General features: G+C 39.2%; 1 protein-coding gene across 1 annotated transcript in view; it reads right to left on the bottom strand.

The window, feature by feature from the left end:
• LOC126095059 (myeloid differentiation primary response protein MyD88) overlaps nucleotides 1–25,669 on the bottom strand; it is a 131,000-nt gene that overhangs the window by 68,259 nt on the left and 37,072 nt on the right. The window contains exons 3-6 of the mRNA XM_049909746.1: nucleotides 22,491–22,675; nucleotides 17,731–17,826; nucleotides 13,137–13,264; nucleotides 950–1,118 (exon numbers count right to left, since the gene is read on the bottom strand). Of these exons, the coding sequence (XP_049765703.1) occupies nucleotides 950–1,118; nucleotides 13,137–13,264; nucleotides 17,731–17,826; nucleotides 22,491–22,675 (578 nt within the window). The remainder of the gene's footprint in view (nucleotides 1–949; nucleotides 1,119–13,136; nucleotides 13,265–17,730; nucleotides 17,827–22,490; nucleotides 22,676–25,669) is intronic.

Here is a 25,669-nt window from a genome sequence, read left to right as displayed (position 1 = left end):
ATGTTTGTCAACTCTGCTTTTGTCAGCTAAACCAGTACCTACCATCACAAAGTGAAGGAACAGGCAAGCTGAAACCTATCCAGGTAAGTGGACTGATTGTTTAAACGATAGGGAGAGACCAACCCACCCCACTGCAACCTGTACCTGGTCTCCTAACTTCAGAACTTCAAAGAACTTTTCCTACATACCTTGTGGGTTAGCACTACAGCAAGAAAGGATATTGCGGAGATATGGCTTAGCCATAGCCTAAGTCTTCTGTGAAGATTAGGAGGTAGGAGATGAGGTACTGGCAGAAGTAAAGCTGTAAGGGAAGGTTCTGACTCCTCTTAGGATAGCTCAGTTGGTATAGCACTTGCCCAAAAAAGGCAACGGTCCCAGTTTTGAGTCACAATGTGACATACAGTTTCAATCTGCCAGTAAATTTCAAATCAGTGCAAGCTCTGCTGCAGAATGAAAATTCATTCTGAAAAATGTTCTTAATTACAGCCCTTGAACTTCAGTACAGTACAAACACTTCATATTTCACTTCCATTTTCAGAACTGATATCAGTGTGTTTCAAAACAATAAATTGTTTAAAATTATAAAGAATGTAGCTACCTAAACTGGTTGCTACATTTTTTATAATTTTATATTCCATGGTCACTGCATAGAAAGGGAACCTAATGGAGCCCAACATTGTTTTTTTACATGTGGAAGAACAAATGAGAACAGAAGCCCTGATCTAAAAACCTCATTCAACAACATTACAGAGCATCAAAAAATAAGACCATTAGCTCCCAGTACACTATGCTGACTCCTCATATCCTTCTGAAATAATTTGTCTGGGCAAATAATCAAGCACCTCAAAGAGTCATTTTTACCTTCTCTGCAATTGTGATACTTAATTTTAAGATTTGGTTTATATTAGTATGTTTTGTGAGTGTTCACTCACATTTTGTACGTACTTACCAATGCCAAGAGCCTGAGCAAATGTAACAAAAAATTTGTTTGCTTCACTTTTAAGAAAGCTTGGAGAAACAACAACAATTAATCGGTTACACCTTTCCGATATTAGTCTCATAATTGCTTCATGTTCAAATGCAAGGCCACCAATCAAATCACGATCTCGTAAACACAGCTGGAACAAAGTAATTCATTAATAAACACAAGGATATCAAAAGATTGTAATTATAATCAATATTTTCTACATCAGCAACAATAACAACAACAATAAGTAAGGCATAAAGCCTACTTCCTTATCACTGTGACTGATTCATGTTAAGAACATTTGTCTTTGTGATTTTGTAACACAGACTACACTTCACACTACATACATCCTCAATGTAAGACTAAGTGTTCACTGACAGAAAAAAGCTTAATGTGGTACAGAAAATAAGAGATTTTATACAAAAATAAATTTCACTATTACAGATTTAATTACTCACAATGGTATACAGCAAACCAATAACCTCCTACCCAAAATTACATTACTATCTTGTTGATATTGACAGATTTACACACTTTCCTTGAGCTACTTAGTTACACAGTCCATCCCACAGAAAAGGTGACTGATGTGAAATAAAACACAAGATGACGTTTGTTTGTAGTGTACATGCCTTGTTTATCTAAACTAATCTAATTCGAAACAGTCTCCTTTTGAGTCAGTACACAACTGCAAGCACTGGAAAAATTGTACAAAATAATTTCGATAGTCAACTACTGAAACTGCCTTCAGGACCATTGTTGTAGCCTGCTGGGTATCCGAGATCATGTAGAAATGGTGTCCTTTCATTGCCATTTTCAGTTTGGGAAATAGCTAGAAGTTGCATGGAGCCATATTCGTCAAATAAGGAGGGTAGTCAAATGTAATGACACCTTTTTGAGCCAACAAATGGTGTACAATCTTGCTTTTGTGCACTGGAGCATTGTCGTGCAACTAACACTGTGTTCCTTCATTGTGGTATTCGGGTCTCATCTGAACAAGCATCGCCCATAAACAAGTTAGAACACCCAAGTGATAATGTGCTTTCACCATTTCACCTTCTGGGGTGAATTCTTTATCCACAATTTCTTTGGAATCAAAGATGACTGTGAGCAGTGTCTTGACATCCACTCTGCAATGTTTTGATCATCCATGAGCAAGTGGAACACAAAGCGACAACAGATCATCTTTTTGCACAAATTTTCAGTCTCAATACAATGCATAGTTGTTTTAGGAATATAGGTAAACTCCTCAAGTAACCTGGTAGATGCACAACAATCATTTTCAGTCACTTTTCAAACATTTTCTTCAGCTCTAACTGTTGCTGATGCTACTGGGTGTCAATCGTCTCCAATGCTCTCTCTGCCATCATGAAATCTTGCATACCACTTAAAAATGTTTTTACAATTCAATTCTTCACTACCATAAACACTCTGTATCATTTCAGAAGTTCCTGTGGCACTCTTAACCACTGTGCAACAAAACTTAATGTTCGCACATTGCGCCATTACTCTTTTCTCGACCAAGGGTCAAAACATACTGTCACAGTTTTGTTTACTACAAGCAGTCTGTGATGCCAGTACTCTTCATTTTAAAATGGCAGGCAGTCAAAACACTATGCTACTCAATTCTTGCATCAGATCACAGATGGCAGCAGTGGTTCCACAAATATAAGGGGCATTCAAAAAGAAATGAGCTGGAGGCATAATTACAGAAACCAGTACCTGCATATTAGAAGTATTGACCCTTGCTATTGAGACACTTGTCCGATTGTGACAAGGCGGTGAATGGCTGTCTCATAAAATTCCCAGGGCTGCGATGTTAACTAGTACTGCATGTACAGCTGAACTTCATCGTCTGAGGTGAATCGTTTGCCCCTATGCTGATGTTCTTCTTTGACCAAGATGGCCCCCTTCTGATTCACTTCCTACAGCATGGGACGACAGTGAATGCCCAGCATTACTCAAAAACCTTTATCACCTTTCCCAAGCAATCAAATAATAACCACCACACAATCTTATTCTGCTGCATGACAATGCAAAGCCTCATACAGCCAACACAGTTGCAGCACCCCTGCAAAAATTCAAATGGGAGGTTTTCTGCCACCCTCCATACAGAACGGACCTCTACCTGTGATTACGCCATTTTTGGTCCCCTTAAGAAGGTTCTGAGGGGCAAACGATTCACCTCAGACGACGACATCCAGAACTGATTAACATAGCAGCCATGGGAATTTTATGAGACTGCCATTGACAGCCATTCACTGCCTTGTGTCATAGTGGGACAAATGTCTCAACAGCCAGGGTAAATACTTCTAACATACAGGTACTGGTTTCTGTAATTATGCCTCCAGTTCATTTCTTTTTGAATGCCCCTTATATAAAATCAGTCACCTTTTCTTTGGGACAGACTGATTATGTATATTAATAGCAGTAGTTAAGACACAAAAAGAGAAAAAATAACCTCAAAGGTACGCTATGTGACTAATAGTATTGCCTCAGAAGTAATTCCTGTACTCACAGTAAGTCACCTGATTATTTACTTCTTACATTACGTACATCGCTTCACAAAGTGGACTGCTCGATAAGCTTCTATAAAGTCATCACAGATCATAACAAGTACTGCGTTAAACAGGAAAGAATTATTTCTATTCCTGCCAATACTTAACTAAGGGATGAGATGTACAGGTTTGACAGTTGATTGCACCCGTCTTTCTCATTACAGTCTAGAAAAAACATATGTCAAAAACTGAAAGTGGTATCGTCACCAGATATTTGAAGCCCAACTGCACACACATCATTATCTTAAATTGACCCCAATGAAATGTAGTTCTGAAAGACAGGAACTGATTATTTTGAGTACACAACAACACAACCACAGTCAGCTAATTAGATCAGCTGAAGCTGTGTCAGTGAGGTACAAAATTTTCTCAGTGTTCAAGTCATAACCATGTTGGAGTTTATCATGTAGCGGATCTCTGACTTACTACTGATGAGGTGACATCACCTAGAGTAGGATTAGCATTCACAAATGTAGGAAATGGACAGTGAAAAGAGTGTGGTACACGTCTATGTCAGAATTATAGAGCAGAAGTAGAATGTCAGCAACACCACAATTTCACTCAGAAATCAAGATTTTAATTTTAGTTCTTTGTCAACATTCCACTCCTATTGTCTGTACCCCAGCTGCTGCACTAAAGAAATAACCAGTGTGTGGTGAATCAACAAACACACATCTATATTTCAACCCCTTTTGTTACAATGAAGTCCCAGTAAGGCAAAGTATAACGTCTTTGTATCTTCAAGGGAAGTTTATGATCTTTAATACGGCCACATTCTGCCATAATAAGGCCACATTCTGCTATCTGTGACTTCTCCAAATTTCTGAATTTGATATGATGTTTAGGTTCAGATCAGAGCACAGACATTGTACAAAGAATCACATAATGAACACATTAACATACTTACTGAGTACATAGTATGTCAGATTTTATGTTCCTGACATTAACATTTTATCACCATTTACGACATTTTTTTATAGTTCCCTCAAATTTTCTATGTCCACATGTTAATTCACACCTGATTTTGTATCAACATATTTATAATTTTCACATGATTTACTTCATGAAAAAAATGTTTGTGGAGAAAAAATTGACATAAAATGACACTGGCACGATGTTGACCATCAAGCAGTGTTGACGAACATTACGTGCTTAAGTTTTTTGACAAAAGGGCACTCTATTCAGTGAATTTGAACCAGTAAACATACGAAAATTTGAACAATTCATGTCATATCACCTGCTCCTGCCAAGCTCTAATTGGCATGCTGGCGGATGGGAGTAACTAGGTTCATTTGAACAAAGATACCATGACCAATCACAGTCATTTCCAAATTGTCTACTCCACATGCACAGTTTTGTGATTGTTGTGATCGTGGTGACACCTCTGTTGAACCCAATGAGTTCAATACTAAATTGAAGAGACTACTCAAAGGCATCTTTGCCTAGGAAACTGTGACACTCTTTGATGGAGTCACCATATTATGTTAAGACTAGTTAGAAAGGAATTTTTTTTTTTCGTATTTTTATCTCATTATAAAATTTGCAATTTTCTGAATAAAATGTGTGTGTGTGTGTGTGTGTGTGTGTGTGTGTGTGTAGTATTTTATTTTCTACACTGGTTGAAAATGTTAAAATTTTTATATGCATTACTTCAAAATCTAATAAAATCAGTAATTTTTTATATAGAAGGCTGTGGATTACTGTGTTATAAAGGTCATGTACAGAAGAGGATGGGCAACAGGTTGTGGAAGTTGAAACAAAGTTTGAGAGACAAGAAACATCCTGATGGTAAAACCATAAGAGGCAGGATGAGAGACAAAATGATTGATGAACTGCAGCAGTATTATGGAATGGCCATTAGAAATAATACTGAGGATTTGTTGAAAACAATGAAGGCAGTATAGGCTACCTTCTTCCACAGACTGTCAACTGATGGAAAACCAGTACACCACCTTTGCCCTCCTGCAGCTGATTCATGGTGCAATTACCGCAATGCCCAGTACTCAAACAGTTCATACAGCCATAAACATTCCATACCAGCAGCAGTCTTCGCTATCATAAAACCTGTTTACGAAGACCTGGCAAATCCTGAATTACTGAAGAAGTGTCTGCATGGTCAGACTCAAAATCCCAATGAGTCGTTCAATAATCTTATATGGACTCGCTTACCAAAAAATGCTTTTGTTAGAAAGAAGACACTAAAAGGAGGGAGCGTGGGGGGGGGGGGGGGGGTGTCAGTGATGCTGTTATTGCTTTTAATGATGGCAACATTGGTAGGGTGAAAGTGCTACAGCATATGGGAATTAATCCTAGAGCAAACTGCATCAGAGAACTTGAATGGATGGACAAGGTTTGCATTGATAAAGCAGAGTATGCAGCACAGCTGGCCACTAAGGAGTCCAGAAAAAAGAAAAAACTTTGAATAAGTTCAAGAGGATGATATACAGTATGGTGCCGGGTGCTTCTGAGTGACTAAAAATAAAAAAAAAAATTACGCATATATTAAGTGAGTCACAGTCTTTTGAAACTTTAGAAGCCGTTCCTGAAAATTTACATTTTCTGTTGCATTTTTTCCTAAATCTCAGAAACCACTTTCAGTAGAGTATTCAAATTTTCAGGAGTAATAACATACATATCCTGAGTGTACTGAACTAAAAGAACAACATAATCTTCTACATCTACATTTATACTCTGCAAGCCACCCAATGGTGTATGGCGGAGGGCACTTTACATGCCACTGCGTTACCTCCCTTTCCTATTCCAGTCGCATATGGTTCGCGGGAAGAACGACTGCCGGAAAGCCTCCAAGCGCGCTCGAATCTCTCTAATTTTACATTCGTGATCTCCTCGGGAGGTATAAGTAGGGGGAAGCAATATATTCGATACGTCATTCAGAAACACACCCTCTCGAAACCTGGACAGCAAGCTACATCGCGATGCAGAGCGCCTCTCTTACAGAGTCTGTCACTTGAGTTTGTTAAACATCTCCGCAACACTATCACGCTTACCAAATAACCCTGTGACGAAAACGCGCCACTCTTCTTTGGATCTTCTCTATCTCCTCTGTCGACCTGACCTGGTATGGATCCCACACTGATAATCAATACTCAAGTATAGGTCGAACGAGTGTTTTGTAAGCCACCTCCTTTGCTGATGGACTACATTTTCTAAGGACTCTTCCAATGAGTCTCAACCTGGCACCTGCCTTACCAACAATTAATTTTATTTCATCATTCCACTTCAAATCGTTCTGTACGCATACTCCCAGATATTTTACAGAAGTAACTGCTACCAGTGTTTGTTCCGCTATCATATAATCATACATAAAGGGTCCTTCTTTCTATGTATTCGCAATAGATTACATTTGTCTATCTTAAGGGTCACTTGCCACTCCCTGTACCAAGTGCCTATCTGCTGCAGATCTTCCTGCATTTTGCTGCAATTTTCTAATGCTGCAACTTCTCTGTATACTACAGCATCATCTGCGAAAAGCCGCATAGAACCTCCGACACTATCTAATAGGTCATTTATATATATATATATATTGTGAAAAGCAATGGTCCCATAACACTCCCCTGTGGCACGCCAGACGTTACTTTAATGTCTGTAGATGTCTCTCCATTGAGAACAACATGCTGTGTTCTGTTTGCTAAAAACTCTTCACTCCAGCCACACAGCTGGTCTGATATTCCGTAGGCTCTTACTTTTTTTATCAGGCAACAGTGCGGAACTGTATCGAACGCCTTCCGGAAGTCAAGGAAAATGACATCTACCTGGGAGCCTGTATCTAATATTTTCTGGGTCTCACAAACAAATAAAGCGAGTTGGGTCTCTCAGAATTGCTGTTTCCGGAATCCATGTTGATTCCTACAGAGTAGATTCTGGGTTTCCAGAAATGACGATACGAGTCAAAAAACATTTTCTAAAATTCTACAACAGATCGACATCAGAGATATAGGCCTATAGTTTTGTGCACCTGCTCGATGACCCTTCTTGAAAACTGGAACTACCTGTGCTCTTTTCCAATCATTTGGAATCTTCTGTTCCCCTAGAGACTTGCGGTACACGTCTGTTAGAAGGGGGACATGTTCTTTCGCATACTCTGTGTAGAATCGAACTGGTATCCCGTCAGGTCCAGTGGACTTTCCTCTGTTGAGTGATTTCAGTTGCTTTTCTATTCCTTGGACAATTATTTTGATGTCAACCATTTTTTCGTTTGTGCAAGGATTTAGAGAAGGAACTGCAGTGCGGTCTTCCTCTGTGAAACAGCTTTGGAAAAAGGTGTTCAGTATTCCAGCTTTATGCGTGTCATCCTCTGTTTCAATGCCATTATCATCCCAGAGTGTATGGATATGCTGGTTTGATCCACTTACTGATTTAACGTAAAACCAGAACTTCCTAGGATTTTCTGTCAAGTCGGTACACAGAATTTTACTTTCAAATTCACTGAACACCTCATGCATAGCCCTCCTTATGCTAACTTTGACATCATTTAGCTTCTGTTTGTCAGAGGTTTTGGCTGCATTTAAATTTGCAGTGAAGCTCTCTTTGCTTTCGCAGTAGTTTCATAACTTCTGTTGTTGAACCACGGTGGGTTTTTCCCGTCGCTCACAGTTTTACTTGGCACATACCTGTCTAAAACACATTTTACGATTGCCTTGAACTTTTTCCATAAACACTCAACATTTTCAGTGTCGGAACAGAAATTTTCGTTTTGATCTGTTAGGTAGTCTGAAATCTGCCTCCTATTACTTTTGCTAAACAGATAAACCTTCCTCCCTTTTTTATATTCCAATTTACTTCCATATTCAGGGATGCTGCAATGGCCTTATGATCACTGATTCCCTGCTCTGCGCTTACAGAGTCGAAAAGTTCGGGTCTGTTTGTTATCAGTAAGTCCAAGATGGTATCTCCACGTGTCGGTTCTCTGTTTAGTTGCTAGAGGTAATTTTCGGATAGTGCACTCAGTATAATGTCACTCGATGCTCTGTCCCTACCACCCGCCCTAAACATCCGAGTGTCCCAGTCCCAATCTTATGTACAATTAAAATTATTTAGGGTAACATACAAAAAAAGTACATCTAATTTTAACCGTGTAATTAAAAAATGTATTTCTGAAAGCAGTGGGTGAAATGCAATTACTGTAGTTCAGTAGACTCAGAACATACAGTGTAATGTTCTGTAAAAGTTTCTTATCAATGGCTACGGTGGTTCCTGATACACATGGAAGCCAAGCCACTAAATTTAGTATTGTAGAGATAGGGCGTTCCATCTCCCCTTAAAGTGACTATTTCTTTTTTAACAAACACGGTCAAGGGTCGAGTTGCATACGGATGCAGTAATCCATGGACAACAGGAAGCAGTATTCAATTCCACCTGTAACTTATAGATGCTTTAGTATAGGGAAAAGGAAACAGTGTTCGAGAAATTCAAATACTATGAAAATGTATCTAAAATCTTTTCAGTTTCCTCACTTGGGCCCAGAACTTTTAAAGAAATGAGTACATGCATTATTAAGGCAATAATGGGCTCCACTGGAACATAGCGTCATTCTTAGCACTCATTTTACCAAAGACAGCTGTGTGTTTCGAACAGGAGCTGATTGACAGCTGCTGAGGTTGATGCTATACCAAGTTTATTCAGTTTTCCAGACCATTTGCAAGTGAAAATCAATCAGAGAAGGCTACTTGTTTGGAATAAACCATCAGTAAAACTGATGTAAAACCATGTATTTAACTAGCAAGAAGGGTACACATTGCTGTCAATGTATAGTTCCAAATTTCTAGTAGCTCGTAACTGTTTGTGATGGGTTCTTTTAATTCTGTTTCAGGAAATGAATAAGATCCTAATGACAAATACATCAGCGAATCTGATGGTGATCATGAGAAGTGTGATGCAATTCAGACTGATGTCTCGCTCAGAATTCTGGCCCCTGGGAAGAGAGAGAGAGAGAGAGAGAGAGAGAGAGAGAGAGAGAGAGAGAGAGAGAAAGGGGGGGGAGATTGCAGATGAAACTGAAAAGACATGAAAAAAAGGTGCAAACAATGGCAGAATAGATTATAGTGCTTTTTTAAAAAACACTGTGTAACTGACAGCTTGGAAAGTGTTCTTCAGGTGAACATTTTAGTGGCTTTTCCTTAGACCTTGTTTTTACGCAACTGAAAAACAGTGGTGCAAAGAAGCAATTTCAGTGATACAGTGAACTAACCAAACAGTTTGTCCTCATTCTGCATTTCTATTCTACTAAAGCATATAGATTTGTATGCTCAATGTTTCTTTTGCCCCATTCCAGTATTCTTCATGGCTAGGTGTCATCAGTAAATTGTGAACCTGGCTATCTACAAGAGGTTTTCAACTATCTAAAACATAATACCAATGATAAATGATATATTAAAGAGGGTGCACTTATTTTTGATGGTATGTCAATTATGAAGCAGCCTGTGTAAAAAAAAAAAAAAAACAACGAAAAACGGTATGAAGACTTTGCTGACTTGGGCAACATTGTGAACATAGATGCAGAAGAACTGACTACTGAAGCTTTAGTTCTTCAGATGGTGTCATATACTGAAAAGTTTAAGTGCCCAATTGCATATTTCTTTGTGGAGAAACTGCCAGCAGATGTATGTGAGGTCAGTGACGTGATTGTGTTGCTGTCAACTGTGAGACACAAGAATCTTGGGTGCTCACTGAATCTGGAAAATGTTGCCCATTACTTCAAGCATCCAGCCAATGATAGTAATATTCATGCAATTCTTGATCCATGCCATATGCTAAAATTAGTTCATAATACTTTAGCCGAAAATAAAATTATTAACTGTGAAGCTGGAGATCTGAAGTGGGACTTTATTTTGAAGTTACATTATCTGCAAGAGTGTGAATCTTTAAAATCTGCCAATTCACTCTTTCTATAATAACAAAAAGAATGTCTCTCTAGCACTCAAGACAATGAGCTCCAGTGTTGCTGCTGCCACTGAATTTCTAGATACTTCGCAGCACCCAAATTTTCGGGACACTTCTGCCACTGTAGAATTCATCAGAATTATTGATGACTGTTTGATGGGCACAACTTTAAGAATGTTCATGCTAAGGGCTTTAAAAACCACTGAGAACTGAAAATGTAAATTACTGGACTGAATTTCTTTGTTGTACAGAAAACTTCCTTCAAACATTAAGGATTGATGGTGTGTGTGCGCATTAGTCCATCCACGAAAAACATTTGTGCTGGGATTTTTGATGTGATTAATGGTGTTTGAAGTCTCTCCCAGGTGTTTCTGTTTCAGGATACTGAACCTCTAAAGTATTTTTTAACATACGCACTCTCACAACATGATATGATGCAAGAAAAAAAGATTGAGTTCTTGATGAAGGTTTGGTGGAACAATTATCCCAACACATCACAGTTCCAGTAATGTGAACGACATTGAGAAAGTGAGCTCTTTCAGTGTTCATATTTTAATGTGACATAAGAAGAAAAGTGATAAGTCCAATGAAGATAGTGAACATACCAGTTACTTTTACACTCCTGATTCAACACTACTCAGTGAACATCACGACATTATTATTTATTATGTATCAGGATATGTTCTGAACCCAAATGATCACATTTACTGCAAGACTCCCGTGGCAAATCCAGTTTCCATTACTATGAAGGTTGACAGGGGTGGTTTGCTTCACCCATCTGTAGCAGTGTATAAAATAGTGCAGCATACAGAAAAATGCTTTAGTTCTGCTCTAGTGAGATTTACTTTAATCTCTAAACATTTTTACTACAGGATTATTAATTTTTCATGTCAATGTTTTGGTCTTTTGTATCGCTATTTACTTGCATCATTCAGAAAATGAAATGCGAAAAGTGACAGCAAGAAATCTGTTGCACAAAGATAAGATTTTTGAGAATCATAATTTGGCAGCAGGCTCAGCAGTAGTATGGAAATTGCGTATGTAAACATGACAAAATAACTGCAAAACTGATTTTGCATGGAATGGTTAGAAGATACAAGGCAATAGCTAACAGTGAACTATAAACACACACACACACACACACACCACAACCACCACCACATGTTGTACATAAATGGCAACTGTATTTGTTCTATGCTGCAGAACAATTTGACACCTTGCCCTGGTTTAACATGGCAACTGTGATGCCACGCGTCATGGTTTTGCTTTGTACATTAAGTTCGTGTAGTAGTCTCTCCAGTTTAGTATTAAGCTCAATGGTCGAACCATATTTGGCCATGTGTAGCCCTAGTTGATAACACTCTCTCACTTTGTGTTGATCAAATGTTTTTTGCTTAAACGTATTTTTTAATGCTGAGCAAAACATGTTTCCAGAATTTAGTCTCATGGTCAAATGCAGTATTTACATATGTATTTTTTGTGATATTTCACATACAAACAATGTAAATGACACTCTGTGTCTGAGTGGTTTTCTACGAAACAGAGGTGGCACAGTACCTGATAACCTCAAGGAGATGACTACAGTGCAAGACACAGAACAACACATATGCAAACACTACACAAAATACTTATGTAAATATTTGCAATTGACAATGGGAAAAAATTCTCGAAACGCGTTGAGCTAAGCATGAAAAAATACATAACTGGTGCAGTGTTTCATTATTTAAATAATGAATGACAGCTGCAGGCTTTCCAAAAAGGTCAATTATCATACACGATATCGAGTCAAATGTTTCTACTTCCCAGACAGTTGTAAGTTCCAGTTACATCAGTTGTTTTTATTAGATAATAAACTTTTATTACATAATAAACAAGTTCCTGCTAAGTATTTTGATGCCTATTACATACATATATAATAACTAAAGTGAAAAAATGCAAGGGGGTGTCTTATAAGTAATTTTTACACCTTAAAATATTATTTCCTGCATTATACATCTTCCCCCATTTTACACCATTTTTTGAAGTCCCTTGAAAAGTGTGAAAGCAAGGTTTCACTGAGTATGAAATATGTATTCAAGATAAATGAAAGCCCAAAGCCATTCAGCCAATGGAAAAAAAATAGTGCAATGGCATTCTTCCCCTCTCTGAAGCAATGCCAAGTAAAACAGGACGCATACTAGGTAAACGTAGTATCAGATCAGTTTCCTGTCTGCTGTGGAAAATGATGGAATTTCTGCATTCAGTAAAAGACTGTCTTAGTACCATGATAGAAATACAAACAGTGTCATGATGCTGTACTGAACATAAACAATATATTCAGTTCAGAGAATTGGAAAAAGACATCAGCCGCAGAACGCAGCTTTACAAATGGACATAAGTTCACCTTTTAACATACAAAGATCTTATACTTCATTCTACTAGGACTCCGCATCAACAGGGGTGGTAGCAAATCAGATGTGAACTAGAACATTTAACATTATGTAGCTACAAGAGGAGCCATGGTCATCAGAGATGGATCATTCACAAAGAACCAAAGCTAAGAATATGATTTCAGGGGAAGTGGCCATGCAGAGGGCTGTCTCCATCCTTCTTCCACCCCATAATTTTAATTACCTGAGGTAATATCCCATTTACAGTAACACGAGGCAACAGACAAGCATATTACATTAATTTTACTACATTCATTTACAAATATGATTTATACACTGTGATACCTTCAATTTGTACTTTGTTTCCATCTGGTCTACAACCTGCATTGCAAAATTCTCATCTTCATCTGCATACAGCAAAAAGGCACTGTAAGTTTGTGGCTTTAAGCCTTTCTCTGCACGAATAACATCATCTGAAAATGAGATCAGTAAAACATTCAGCTCACTGCCAGCAATAGCATAATTCACAAAATAAACTGTCGTACAAAAACATTTTTATCAAAGAAGACAAAAGGAATATTTACTCATGAAAACCTCCTCTCACTTTCATGCTGGGATCTGAATGCCAGCACCTCCCCCCCCCCCCCCCCTCCTTCTCCTCTCTGAGGAAAGAACTATTGGTTCTGAAAGCTAGAACAGTGCTGTGTATTTTTACTTTTATATGTACCTGTTGGCAATACCGGAATTTCACCTCTTCAAGGTAAGCAATTCTGCTCATAATTTTAAATACTAAACTTACAAATAATATGAACTAACTCATAACGGAATTGAAATAATGAAAGATAAACAATATCAGCTATCAAACAAGGAAGAGCTGTTGGGAAAAGAGACATGCGCATGCACACATACTTAAAAATATAGTGGAATCTGGAACTTTTGAAATTTATCAAAACAAGGGGACCTGTGTGAAACTTTTACACTTTTAAATAATGACAATATTTGAGTATTGGAACAAGTGTAGTTGCCAGGATATTGGTATTTGTGGGAATGAAGAGAAAACATCTTTAAAAATGAACCGAACAATGTGAAATAATATCATGAATTTATGATACATCCTTGTATATGTATTTCCAAGCATGTAATTTGGAATGGATTTTTGTGCAGAACATTGCAGTGCCTTGGAGTAAATGATACTTGATATAGGAATGTAATCTTTGTGTACTTTTTATTGTTCATTTTCTTTAATGGCTACAAAAATGTTATTTGATTTAGTTACCCTTGAAAAGTCTACACACAACTGTCCAGGAGTAAAGGCTGGATGTAGTAAGTACAGTCTCACTCTTTGAAGCATTTGCCACTGCAATTTGTTTATAGTGATATCACACACAATTTTAATATGTGAACTACTACTTGTCAATTGAAAAGGTATGCTTGGATCAATGGTGCTAAGTTTACCATGATATTAGAAGTGTTTTCTCAGTGACAATCAGCTGAGCTTTAATTGTAAACACATAAAACTTTCACACTTTTATAGTTTTAAATAATGACAATTTTTGGAGTAGGTGTAATCACTGGGTTAAGAGTACTTATGGGAATGAAGAAAAAACAACTTTAAAAAGGAACTGCATGATGTGATGTAATAATCACTAATCTATGATACATCCTTGTATATACATTTCCATGCACATAATTTTGAACAAAATTCAATTACAGTAAGCACGTTAGGCCACAGTAGCAATACGTAAATCCTAATTCAAGGTGACAATGACAAATATGTTTGTCATTTTGGAAAGTATATTTGTTTAGAAAAGTCAATTTGTGTGATACGCAGAGATAATGGGCTACTGCAGTGGTCACGATTATTATCTATAACAATGCTGTATAGACACTATCCAGTAAATAAGAAATTATCTAGTAAATAAACCTGTAATATGATAACACAAAAAGTGAGTCTTTTCTTCTTGAGTAATACGTTAGTTCTGTAAAATACAGGTATGAAGTTGAGCATCTCTGATGTCCTTTTGCCTGTGATAGTTAAAAGTTTCTATGTTAAAATTTTCCACAAATAATAAGTTTTAGTGCAAAATCGATATGCAATGTCAGAAGCCAGTTAAAAAAACCTTTCAGATGATACCTCATTCATCCCTGGTACAATAAATAAGTGTTAAGAAAGAGAGATGTCGATTTGAGAAAGAATAGGTATAATCCTCTCAATGTTCTGAGGAAAAAGGGCTTATCTGTTGAAGCTAAAGGGAAGTGTCAGTTACTGCAAATTCTATATGGCATTATTGTAGGTGCTTTGGGTTCTGAAATTAGGTTATTAGCCAACAGCGAATTCCTTATCTCTTCAGAAACTGTACATATATCCTTTTCCCCATTTCGGTGAACAGATGTTACTAAATTTCAAAAGCTCAAGTATTAACTCCATTTTATTTTATTTTATTTTATTTTATTTTATTTTTTTTTTTTTGCCTGTGTTATGCTCCAGCTATTACTGTATAGAGGGTGAAAATTATTGAACTATATGAAATAAAAATCATCATAAATTCTGAAAGGTTTGCATTAGGACATTCAAACTGCACAGTTAGCCATGGGGCACGATTGGAATTAGTATGGTTTGGTTTAGCAATGAAGCCCACTTTCATTTCAATGGGTTCATCAATAAGCAAAACTGGCACATTTTGGGGACTGAGAATCCACATTTCACGATCGAGAAGTCTCTTCACCCCAACGGATGACTGCATGGTGTGCTATGTCCAGTCACAGAATAATCAGTGTGATATTCCTTGATGGCACGGTAACTACTGAACAGTGTATCAAGGTTTTGGAAGATGATTTCATCCACATTATCCAAAGTGACCCTGATTTTGATAAGTTTGACACCATCAAAGCAGGAGCGTGACGTCCTGGAGGAGCACTTTTGGGGACCACATTCTGGCTCTGGGGTACCCAGGCACCACTGCATGGGCGTCAATTGGCTGCTGTATTCTCTGGATCTGAACACATGTGTCTCCTTTTTGTGGGCTATGTTAAAGACAAGCTGTACAGCAATAACTCAAAAATGGCTGCCAAGCTGAAAACCTCCATTCAGGAGGTCATCGAAAACATCAACGTTCGGACACTTCAGCAGGTCACGCAGAATTTCGCTATCCCTCTGCACCCACATCATTGCCAATGATGGCAGGCATATCGAACACGTCATAACCTACATCCAAATTCCTGTAGTGATGTTTACATATTGAATACAGTGTGTGCATGCCGTAGTCAGTAACTAATTTACTTTTTTTTCATATAGTTCAATAATTGCCACCCTGCACGAGGATGACATACAAGCACTCCCCTTCTATCATAAATACAAAAAATTGTGCAAATGCAGTGGTCACATGTTAGTTTGGCTCTTGGTAGAGCATCATGGACAGACAGAAAAATCTGAACTGGCCAGTGCTTCAACATAGACACCAACTACCTGCAAAAGCTTGTAAGTAAAGTTTCAAGATCCACTATTTAGTGAAGAGTCTAGGAACATACTACAGCCCCCTATGCACTACACCCACAGTGATCCTGAAAAGAGGGTTAGGTTAATTACAATGTGCACAAAGGCATTAAAGCAGTCATTCTTCCCTGGCTTCATACATGAATGGAACAGAAAGCAACCCTAATCTGTGGTACAACGATAAGTACCATATGCCACTAATTTGCGCATGGCTTGCAGAGTATGGATGTAGATGGGGCTGTACAATTTTTCAAAGAAATAGTGAAACAAACTAAAACAAAGAGAATTAAGTTATATCAAAACAAAGATGGACAAAAAGCAAAGTTCCAACATGTCTTGGAGCTTTTCTTGTAAACTGTTACCAACACTTCTATGATAAGAGTATCAAACCACAGCACTACAATGCTGATAACAGTCAGTCACTCACATTTGGATTTTTCAAATTAAGTTTGGCATTTCAATGTGCAATGCAGAGAACTCTAACATTCAGCACATAGCTGGTAGACAATGTATCATGGGTGCAGCATCTTGTTTACCTCCTGGTGCAAGCAGCAATAGCTGTAATTGCAGACTTGTGTATAAATGATAGTGAACACAACAGTATTTTTAACACTGCATTCATGTAGTGTTCTACTGTTGCAATATGCTAAACATTACACCTTAAGACCTTGTGCCACTGTGCTCTCAAATAGCAAACAAAGCAACAGTTGAACTTCACTGGGAAATAGAACAAACAGTGCAAAAACAGCAAATGTTTCACTTCCAAATGAACAATACTTTTTAGACAGGAATGATGGTGGCAGTCCTCTGGTAAAAAAATTGTGGGAGACAAGGGACTGTATTATTCACTGGAGTGTAAGTGATGTATTGGCAACTCGAGTTACATTAAAGTTGTTACATATCCTGCCGAGGAAACATACCTGTTTATTCACAGAACACCACTTTAATGTAACATTATTCTGTGTTAGTATAATGACTGCTGTAGCTGTAATATAAATTTCTGATATTTCTGGCTCTAGACAAAAAAGATGTTTGTAAATGTAACCCATGAAATGAATAAACCACAATTCATCTACCCTAAGTTGTCCAATTACTGTATTTTAATATTAAGGAGTATCTGGAGTAAGCTTTGGATCAAAGAGATGGGTGCAGGCTCTCTCCTGTCAATGTTTGTGGAATAGAATGATATCCTGCATTTTGAATGCTCCATCTGCAAATGATTCACTAATCACTCAAACACAAAAAACACACACACACACACACACACACACACACACACACACACACACACACACACACACACACACACAATCTATCTCCATAGAATCACAGCTTTATCGTGGGGTAAAAGTGTGGAAACAGTATATTAACAACATTCCTTTTACATATTTCTTACATTTTCATGAACAACTATACATTATGCATAACACATAGCATCATACAAACCTCTGGTAAGTATCTGCTTATCTGTTTCCACATCTAGAACAGAAGCTGATGAGGAAGCCCTCTCAACAGACTTGAGGTATTCAATGGCATCATTTTCTTGGCGGATAAAAAAGAAAGGAAAAAAAATCAATATTTCATATAAGAAAAGAAATTTAAATGTCAGAAATTATTTTCTTTTATACTTACTGTTCTGAAATTACGTCCTGTGCAGAAATCTAAATTTCTCCTTTTAAAAGATAATACATGACACTGTAATAAAATGATTATATTAAAAGTGTAATGAAAGGAAAGAAGGAAGATAAAACACTATGTTTATACAAATGCAATATACTTATCACTTCATAAAACAGATTTCTGCAATGAAATTCAGTGTTCATGTCAAATCAAACAGCACAAATCCTGAATGCACTTTTGCAATTTCATCTTTGTTGGAGCAATGTATGTCTAATGTTAAGAATCTAGATCAGGGGCAATGTCATTACCTACTGCAAGCATGGTAAGAATCTAGATGGTAATAATCTAGATTAGAGACAGTGCCATTACCAATATGTTTAGTGAAATATGCAAGCATATGAAGCAATACCGATCCTCCAATTTATCTCAGAAGATACATGAATGAGGACATACTGAATCAAATTGTGGAGAGCGGGGAGGGGGGGGGGGGGGAGGTTTATGTCAAAACTTGACTAAAAGAAAGGACAGATTGAGTTTCTTAGTCATCATCAAGGAATAGTTAGTCTGATAATTGAGGGAAATAGGTGAGCATGCACGTGTGTGTGTGTGTGTGTGTGTGTGTGTGTGTGTGTGTGTGTGTGTTTTGGGGGAGAGGGTGGGGCAGCACACACGTGTATGAAAGGGGAGAAGAAATTCCGGAGGAGAGTAAGTCTTCGCTACAGTTAGCGATTATTTTTCAAATGGATGTAAGGTTCAGTAGTTATGATATGGTGAAGAGACTTGCAGAGGATACACTAGTATGGAGGGTTGTGTGAAACTAGTGTCCAGACTGAAGACAATAACAACAACAACAACAACATGTGTTCTTATTGGTTACATTCACAGACGCACCATCTGAAAGTCAACTTATCTACATGGAGTAGCAAATAGACGTCCCATATTTGGAAAACCCATGTGCGAGTTGTTCCAGTGGTACTGGTGTGGATGGTGTATCAATGGATAGTGGTGCACCTGCTATTTTCAGTAGGCACAATGGCCTGGTTAGGTGAGCATTGCACATTTTTTCTGGAGAAGTATATTTGTAAAGGTGATTTTCCGATTACTACTCAGCGAGCATTTCATATTCAGTCCGAACTTGGCCAACATGATTCTGTTCCCGATAGAAAAACTATTTGAGTTTGGGTATCAAACTTTGGAACACTGGATTCTGCAGTGAAAAGAAAATCTACTGGCCGATCTTGACTGCAACAACACCGGAAAATGTAGCGCATGTGGCAGCATCCTTACAGCTGTCGGCACTTAAATGTGCAGCTGCCCTAGGATAGTCCGATAGGAGTGTAAGACAAATCTGCACAGAGACCTACACATGCACCCATACACAATGATGATTACCCAAGAATTAAGCAAGTGAGATTTTGAAACTATCACAGCTGTATGTGAGAAAATTCTTCAGAATATTAATCCTGGTGCCATTTTGATTCCTTCAGTTGAGGCTAACTTACACCTGTCAGGTACTGTAGATAAACAAAATTTCTGCAACTAGGCAACAGAACACCCACAGGAGCTTCACCAACGACCACTTTACAGCCACTGTGAGAGTATGGGGTGCCATTGCCGAATTAGGTGTGTGGAATCTGCATTTTTTTCAAAGAAGATATAATAACAATTAATTCAAATTGCCACTCTCACCTGACCAAGACTTAAGTTAAACCATTTCATTGTGGATCATGAAGATGTAGAAGTTTGGTTCCAACAATATGAAGCTACAGCTCATACCTTTCCATGTTCTCTAGAAATTTTGAGAGTTGTTTCGCAGACATCATTTCTATTCACAAGACGACATCGCCTGGCTGCCAAAGTGACCCATTTTATCATCTTGAATCGTTTTCTTTTGGGATACTTAATGGCTCAAGTGTACAAACTTCGGCCTACAAACATGCAAGCATTTAAGGAGGCAACCACCCAGGAAATAGCTGCTATTTGACCAGAAGTGGCACAAAGAACTTTGGAAAGGCTTCATTAGAGCGTCACTATGGAGGATGCCATTTATGGACATAATTTTTTAAAGTAGCTAATGTAAAAAGCATAGTATTTGTTTCTCCACAAATAAAGGTATTTTCTCTGCATCTTTGTTGTTGTTTGTAACTACTTTTGAACTACAGAAGTTTTTTTTTGCGCCAGATCCTGCACAGCAGTTCATTCCATCAACTTGTTAATGGAGAAAAGGAGACCTCCATTAAAGTTTTCTTTTTGTTGTAGGTATGTAACATGCAAATCATTTCTTAACATTTAATTAACTTACTTCTGACATTGTCCAGTGTCACATAACAAATAACAGTGACAACAAAATATTAGCTGCCTCAACATAAGAAATAAACAGAAGGCCTGTTGTAGGGGTGGGGGGGGGGTGGGTGGTGGTGGTGGTGGTGGTGGTGGTGGTGGGTGGTGGTGGTGAGGGAGGGAGGGAGGAGGGAGGGAGGGAGGGAGGAGGGAGGAGGGAGGGAGGGAGGGAGGGGAGGGAGGGAGGGGAGGGAGGGAGGGAGGGAGGGAGGGAGGGAGGGAGGGAGGGAGGGAGGAGGGAGGGAGGGAGGGAGGGAGGAGGGAGGAGGGAGGGAGGGAGGGAGGGAGGGAGGGAGGGAGGAGGGAGGGAGGGAGGAGGGAGGGAGGGAGGGGGAGGGAGGGAGGGAGGGAGGGAGGAGGGAGGGAGGAGGGAGGGAGGGAGGGAGGAGGAGGGAGGGAGGGAGGGAGGGAGGAGGGAGGAGGGAGGGAGGGAGGGAGGGAGGAGGAGGGAGGGAGGGAGGGAGGGAGGAGGGAGGGAGGGAGGGAGGGAGGGAGGGAGGGAGGGAGGGAGGGAGGAGGGAGGGAGGGGAGGGAGGAGGGAGGGAGGGAGGGAGGGAGGAGGGAGGGAGGGAGGGAGGGAGGGAGGGAGGGAGGAGAGGGAGGGAGGGAGGGAGGGAGGGAGGGAGGGAGGGAGGGAGGAGGGAGGAGGGAGGGAGGGAGGGAGGGAGGGGAGGGAGGGAGGGAGGGAGGGAGGGGAAGGTTCAGCACTCCAGGCGATTGCTGCAGCTACAGATGTCAAAATAGGCTGGATCCATGCTGTGCCCTTCCATGTAAGCCTCATCCAGTAAACCCCATCCTAGCAGTCAACCGTAAGTAATTCTGCTTTACTTCTCATTCCGCCCAGTAAGTCTCCCTGACATAGGGTTCTGGGTGATTTCTAAACTGTACCCCTTCTCTAAACCTCTCCAGTCCTTTTCCTTGACCCTCGCCCTCCTTCCTTCTCCTTAAACTCTTCGCCAGAAGGAACCACTGGCTCCACAAGCTTGTGGAAGTTAAATCCGCGTTCGTGTGTGCGTTCCCCGGCCATCACTTTGTGAGTAGATTTTTTTATCTGTCCATTTACATTAAAGTAATTTTGAATTAATTATAGTTTGCATAATTTTTACTCATTGTACCTTAAATAACAGTGTTCCTCTGGCAACGCTTCATTAACTTCTTGCACCACAAATCTGAATTACCAAATTTCATTCTGAACACTGTCTACTGTTTTCTTTTTTTCCTATGCTTAGCTCCCTCCCTCTCCCCTCCCCCCCCCCCCCCCAATAAAAAAAAGTTTTGGTTCAGAATGGCGGGCATGTACACACACAAACAGACGAGGTAGAGAGGGAGAGAAGGGGCATTTAGAGAGAGAGAAAAAAAAGAAGGCAACATCAACATGCAGCTGTCAAAAATTTTTACTATACTGGACTACCACAACGAACATCTATTCTGATGCAATATCAACTAGCAGCATTTAATTCTACCTTTTTATGTGCAAGATCGAAGTTTTTTAGATTACCACATCCACAGCAAAGCCAATAATTTTGCAAAAGCTGTTTTCTCATTCATTATAAAGACTTGTGTTTCACCTACCTTTACCTCCTCATCGCTTACTTGCGAAAGAAGAAAAATACTTATTTTAAAAGCTAAACAACAATGGAAATTTCTGGGTGGAATAATACATAAAATACGGAATACGCAGTCACTTACCTATCCAGGACTGGTGTATGGTACACAAACAAGTAACAGAAAACAGTTAAGATCAGCTTTCAAGCTTTTGCTCTTTTTCTAGTAGGAGTAGGTATGAATTTGTGTACTCTTAGCAGAAAAAGAGTAAGAGCTCAAAAGCTAATGTTAACTGTTTTCTATTACATGTTTCTATGGACCATGCACATATTCTCTATAGGTCAGTGGTTGCTTGGCCTTATTTTACACATTGAAGTATACCATACAGAATAGTGTGTTAATATAATCACATTTAAATTCCTGTTTTGTCTAGGAACAATTGCAATCATCTGCCATTGTTACCAGTATAAAGCTCCAAATACAATAAAATTTGAATTTGTTAATGATTTTACCTTCATTTGAAAGCAACTGTTAGTAAGTTGCCATTATGATACCATGTCTAGGTTGATACAAGAGAAATATAGCTTTGTCACATTTATCAATGCAACCTTTAATAATCCAGCAGCAACTATCCAAATTTTGTCATATTACAGATACAAATATTTCTACATATAGCTGAAGAACATATTGTACTGACTTACTCATTACAACTTCAGTGTCATCTACAATGTCCCATCGATCCAGCACTCCCAAATACTTCTGTAGTAATCCTATGGAGTTCTCTGGCCATTGCTTGAAAACTTGTTCTGTAGGATTTGGGTTTGAAGAAACCTGAGGAATTTTTTCACCGTGCAGGCCAACCAACTGTGCCAGTCCTCTCCAGTCCCTAAAAAGTATATCAACTGCTGTAAACTTTTTATATAAGATATTTGGCCATCCACACTACACAATGATTTGGTGAGATACAGTTGTCTTGCAAATAATGGTAGTCTGTTCTTTATTGCTTTTCTTTGGAAACTATATATTACTTTCAGTTATGATGAAAGTGCAGTCACAACATTTTGGGTTCTGTCACGATTGCTATATATACACTCGTATTTACTGAATTTGTAACTGACAGTTCAATGAAGGAGCACAGTAAATGCCAAAACAAATGAATACTAACGTCTGCAAAGCCATGAGCATAGGGGCACAGCCTCCTCACTAAACTCCCCCATCAGTCAAAGAAGCTAGCTACTGTGAAGGAGCTCCGTTTGTTGGCATGCTTTGTATACTGACAGTATGATTATTGTTTACACTGCTTGCATCAATTAGATCACCATACAAGAGACTCAGTACACAGGTAAGGAATATAGTTCATTACTTACCTCATTAAAACAATGGAAAATCCAGGTTATTGCTAAAAGTAATTTCATTTTTATTAAAGGTGCACATATTTTGACAGATGCTGATGCATGTAAAAATGTGAAAATCAATAGTAAATGAGGGAACTATTTTATAATGTCCTTAGTGCCACTGCATTTCATAAACATATCTGTGCAACTGAAAAAACAGAGGATCAAGAGGGCCATGCCCATTCATCCATTACCACATCGTATTCCATAAATCTCAGCACGAGATAGAGCCTCCACAGATGTGGAACACGCCAGATTAACTGGCTGAGCAGCCACTGTCAGCTAATTCTGTAAAGAGTACCAGTGACTAATTCTAACACGAGCTACCCTACTAAAAATGAAAATTATGGGAATAATTTCTTAATTATTTTACTATACTGGTTATGTCAGAAAAAAATATCAGCAATGCTTAGTATATTGTGTGGGACAGCAAACTGATCAATCTCTAAGTGGGGAACCCCTTTCCAGAAATGCACAGTTTTGACACTGTGGGAGATCAAAGTTCAATAATAGTAGAATCAAAACTGATTCTAAACATGCTATGGAACCCATTAGTCATCAGGTATACTGACAGACCAAACCTACCAGTGTTCTCGCACATGCACTTTATCTTCCTGAAGTCATTCTTTCATCATAATTTGATAGTCTTGTCATGTACGAGTGCAGTAACGATGACAACAACATTACAACATGTACCAGTACATAAGTAATGAAACGACCAATATGCTGCAGCATACTGCACGGCAGAGCTGCTGGACGATCTTACGCAGAAAGATTTCCCAACAAAAACACTCTGTATCGCACTGATGCCCACAGTCACTAAGCAAATACTATGAGGGACTAGAAAGCTGCAAGTAGTTACCACATTTACTGCATGGAGTTCTTCCCAAATTGTATGAGGGTAGTTTGAAAACTTCTTGAAAGGGAATGGAAATAAATGACTTCAATTTAGTTTCCCTGTACATCAATTACTAGCATCCAGCAATGTTCCAATGCCTTGAGCCCATCATGAAAATTAGATTCCCCCAGGCCTGCAAAATATGGTCAACTTCAGTTGTCAGTTCTTCATTTGAAGAGAATCTTCATCCACTGAGGAAACTTTCGAACTCTGCGAAGAGATGGAAGTCCGGTGGAAGCAAATCAGATGAATAAGGTGGGTGTAGCAATAATATGTACTTTATCTCATATTTTTGTCATGGCGACTACATTTGTGTATTGGTGCGCATTGTCTTGATGAAAGAGGACCTCCTTGCTTATCAAACTTTGTCTTATTTATGTATCTTTTGCTACAGTTGGTCCAGGAGGTTTGGTAGTATTGTCCTGCGATTGAGCAGTAGAAAATAATCTATCGGCAGATTACCTTCCGCATCCCAGAAAACTGATGCCATGACCTTTCTGACTGACCCTATTACCTGTGCTTTCTTTGGTTGTGGTGAATCAACATGTTTCCGCTGCTTTGACTGTTGTTTTATCTCTAGAGTATAGTAGTGGACCGAAGTTTCACCTGTGCTTATAAACTAGCACAAAAATCTTGCTGGCGGTCCACACTCAGCTCAAACTGCTGTCTTTGAACAAGACTTTTTGTACAACTTTGAAGGGGTTCCACACGCCACACTGATTAAGTGTGAATGTACAAACTGTGATTATTTGTGATTGGGTCATACAGACCACATCCAACGCCAGCTAGACTGAAGAATCAATACACCTAATTTTCCTTGGAGAGGCTCTTCCCTCCTTCCAAACAGGGATGTCACAACAGGATTGTCAGGCAGTGTGGCTGCAAAACGAAGGAGCTGCAGCTCATTTTCATGCCAATGTATGCCATGAACCCAAACTGATGAACTGGCAGAGGTCAACCACAGCCACCAGATCTTATACATCTACATGTACAGACACAGTCAATTTGATGAGCATGGCACAGGGTATTTAACATGTGTCGCAATGACACCCCTCAGCATAGGCTTAAAAACCCATGGCCATGTGGGCAAACCAGCTTCCTGACCAACTGCCATAGCACCAGCTGTCCACACATGCACCACCTAACTGCCGACTCCTGATGTCGGCACCATGTCTGCGGGGTCGCAAGCCGACACTGTTCTCAGTTGAGCCGGCACTCCCACCGGCGACCACATCCCGCTGTGGCCAAGTACGCCACCTTTGGATTTTCTGAGGCAGCCACTGCTGTCTGGGGTTCAATGCACACCTTCAAGCCACTGCCAACAGCCACCATTTGAGAAAGTATTTGCTAATGAAGCATTTATGATCCTACGACCACTGAGGAACTGTTAGTTCACACCCAACGTCCAGCACGCCATCCTGGCACATAATAGTGTCTGCTCCCCCCCCCCCCCCCCCCTCCAAACACTTTTACACATAGTACCATTTGCCATAGTTCTTTCCAGTCCCAATTGTTTATGAAGCATGGGCAGAATGACTGTTTACATGCCTTTGTGTGTGCTGTACTTAGCCTAATTTTGTCTTTACAG

This window comes from Schistocerca cancellata, chromosome 1 (assembly GCF_023864275.1).
Source record: "Schistocerca cancellata isolate TAMUIC-IGC-003103 chromosome 1, iqSchCanc2.1, whole genome shotgun sequence".
Lineage (NCBI taxonomy): Eukaryota > Metazoa > Arthropoda > Insecta > Orthoptera > Acrididae > Schistocerca > Schistocerca cancellata.
Note: the sequence above shows the minus strand (reverse complement) of the source record. Positions and strands in the feature narration are given on the sequence as shown.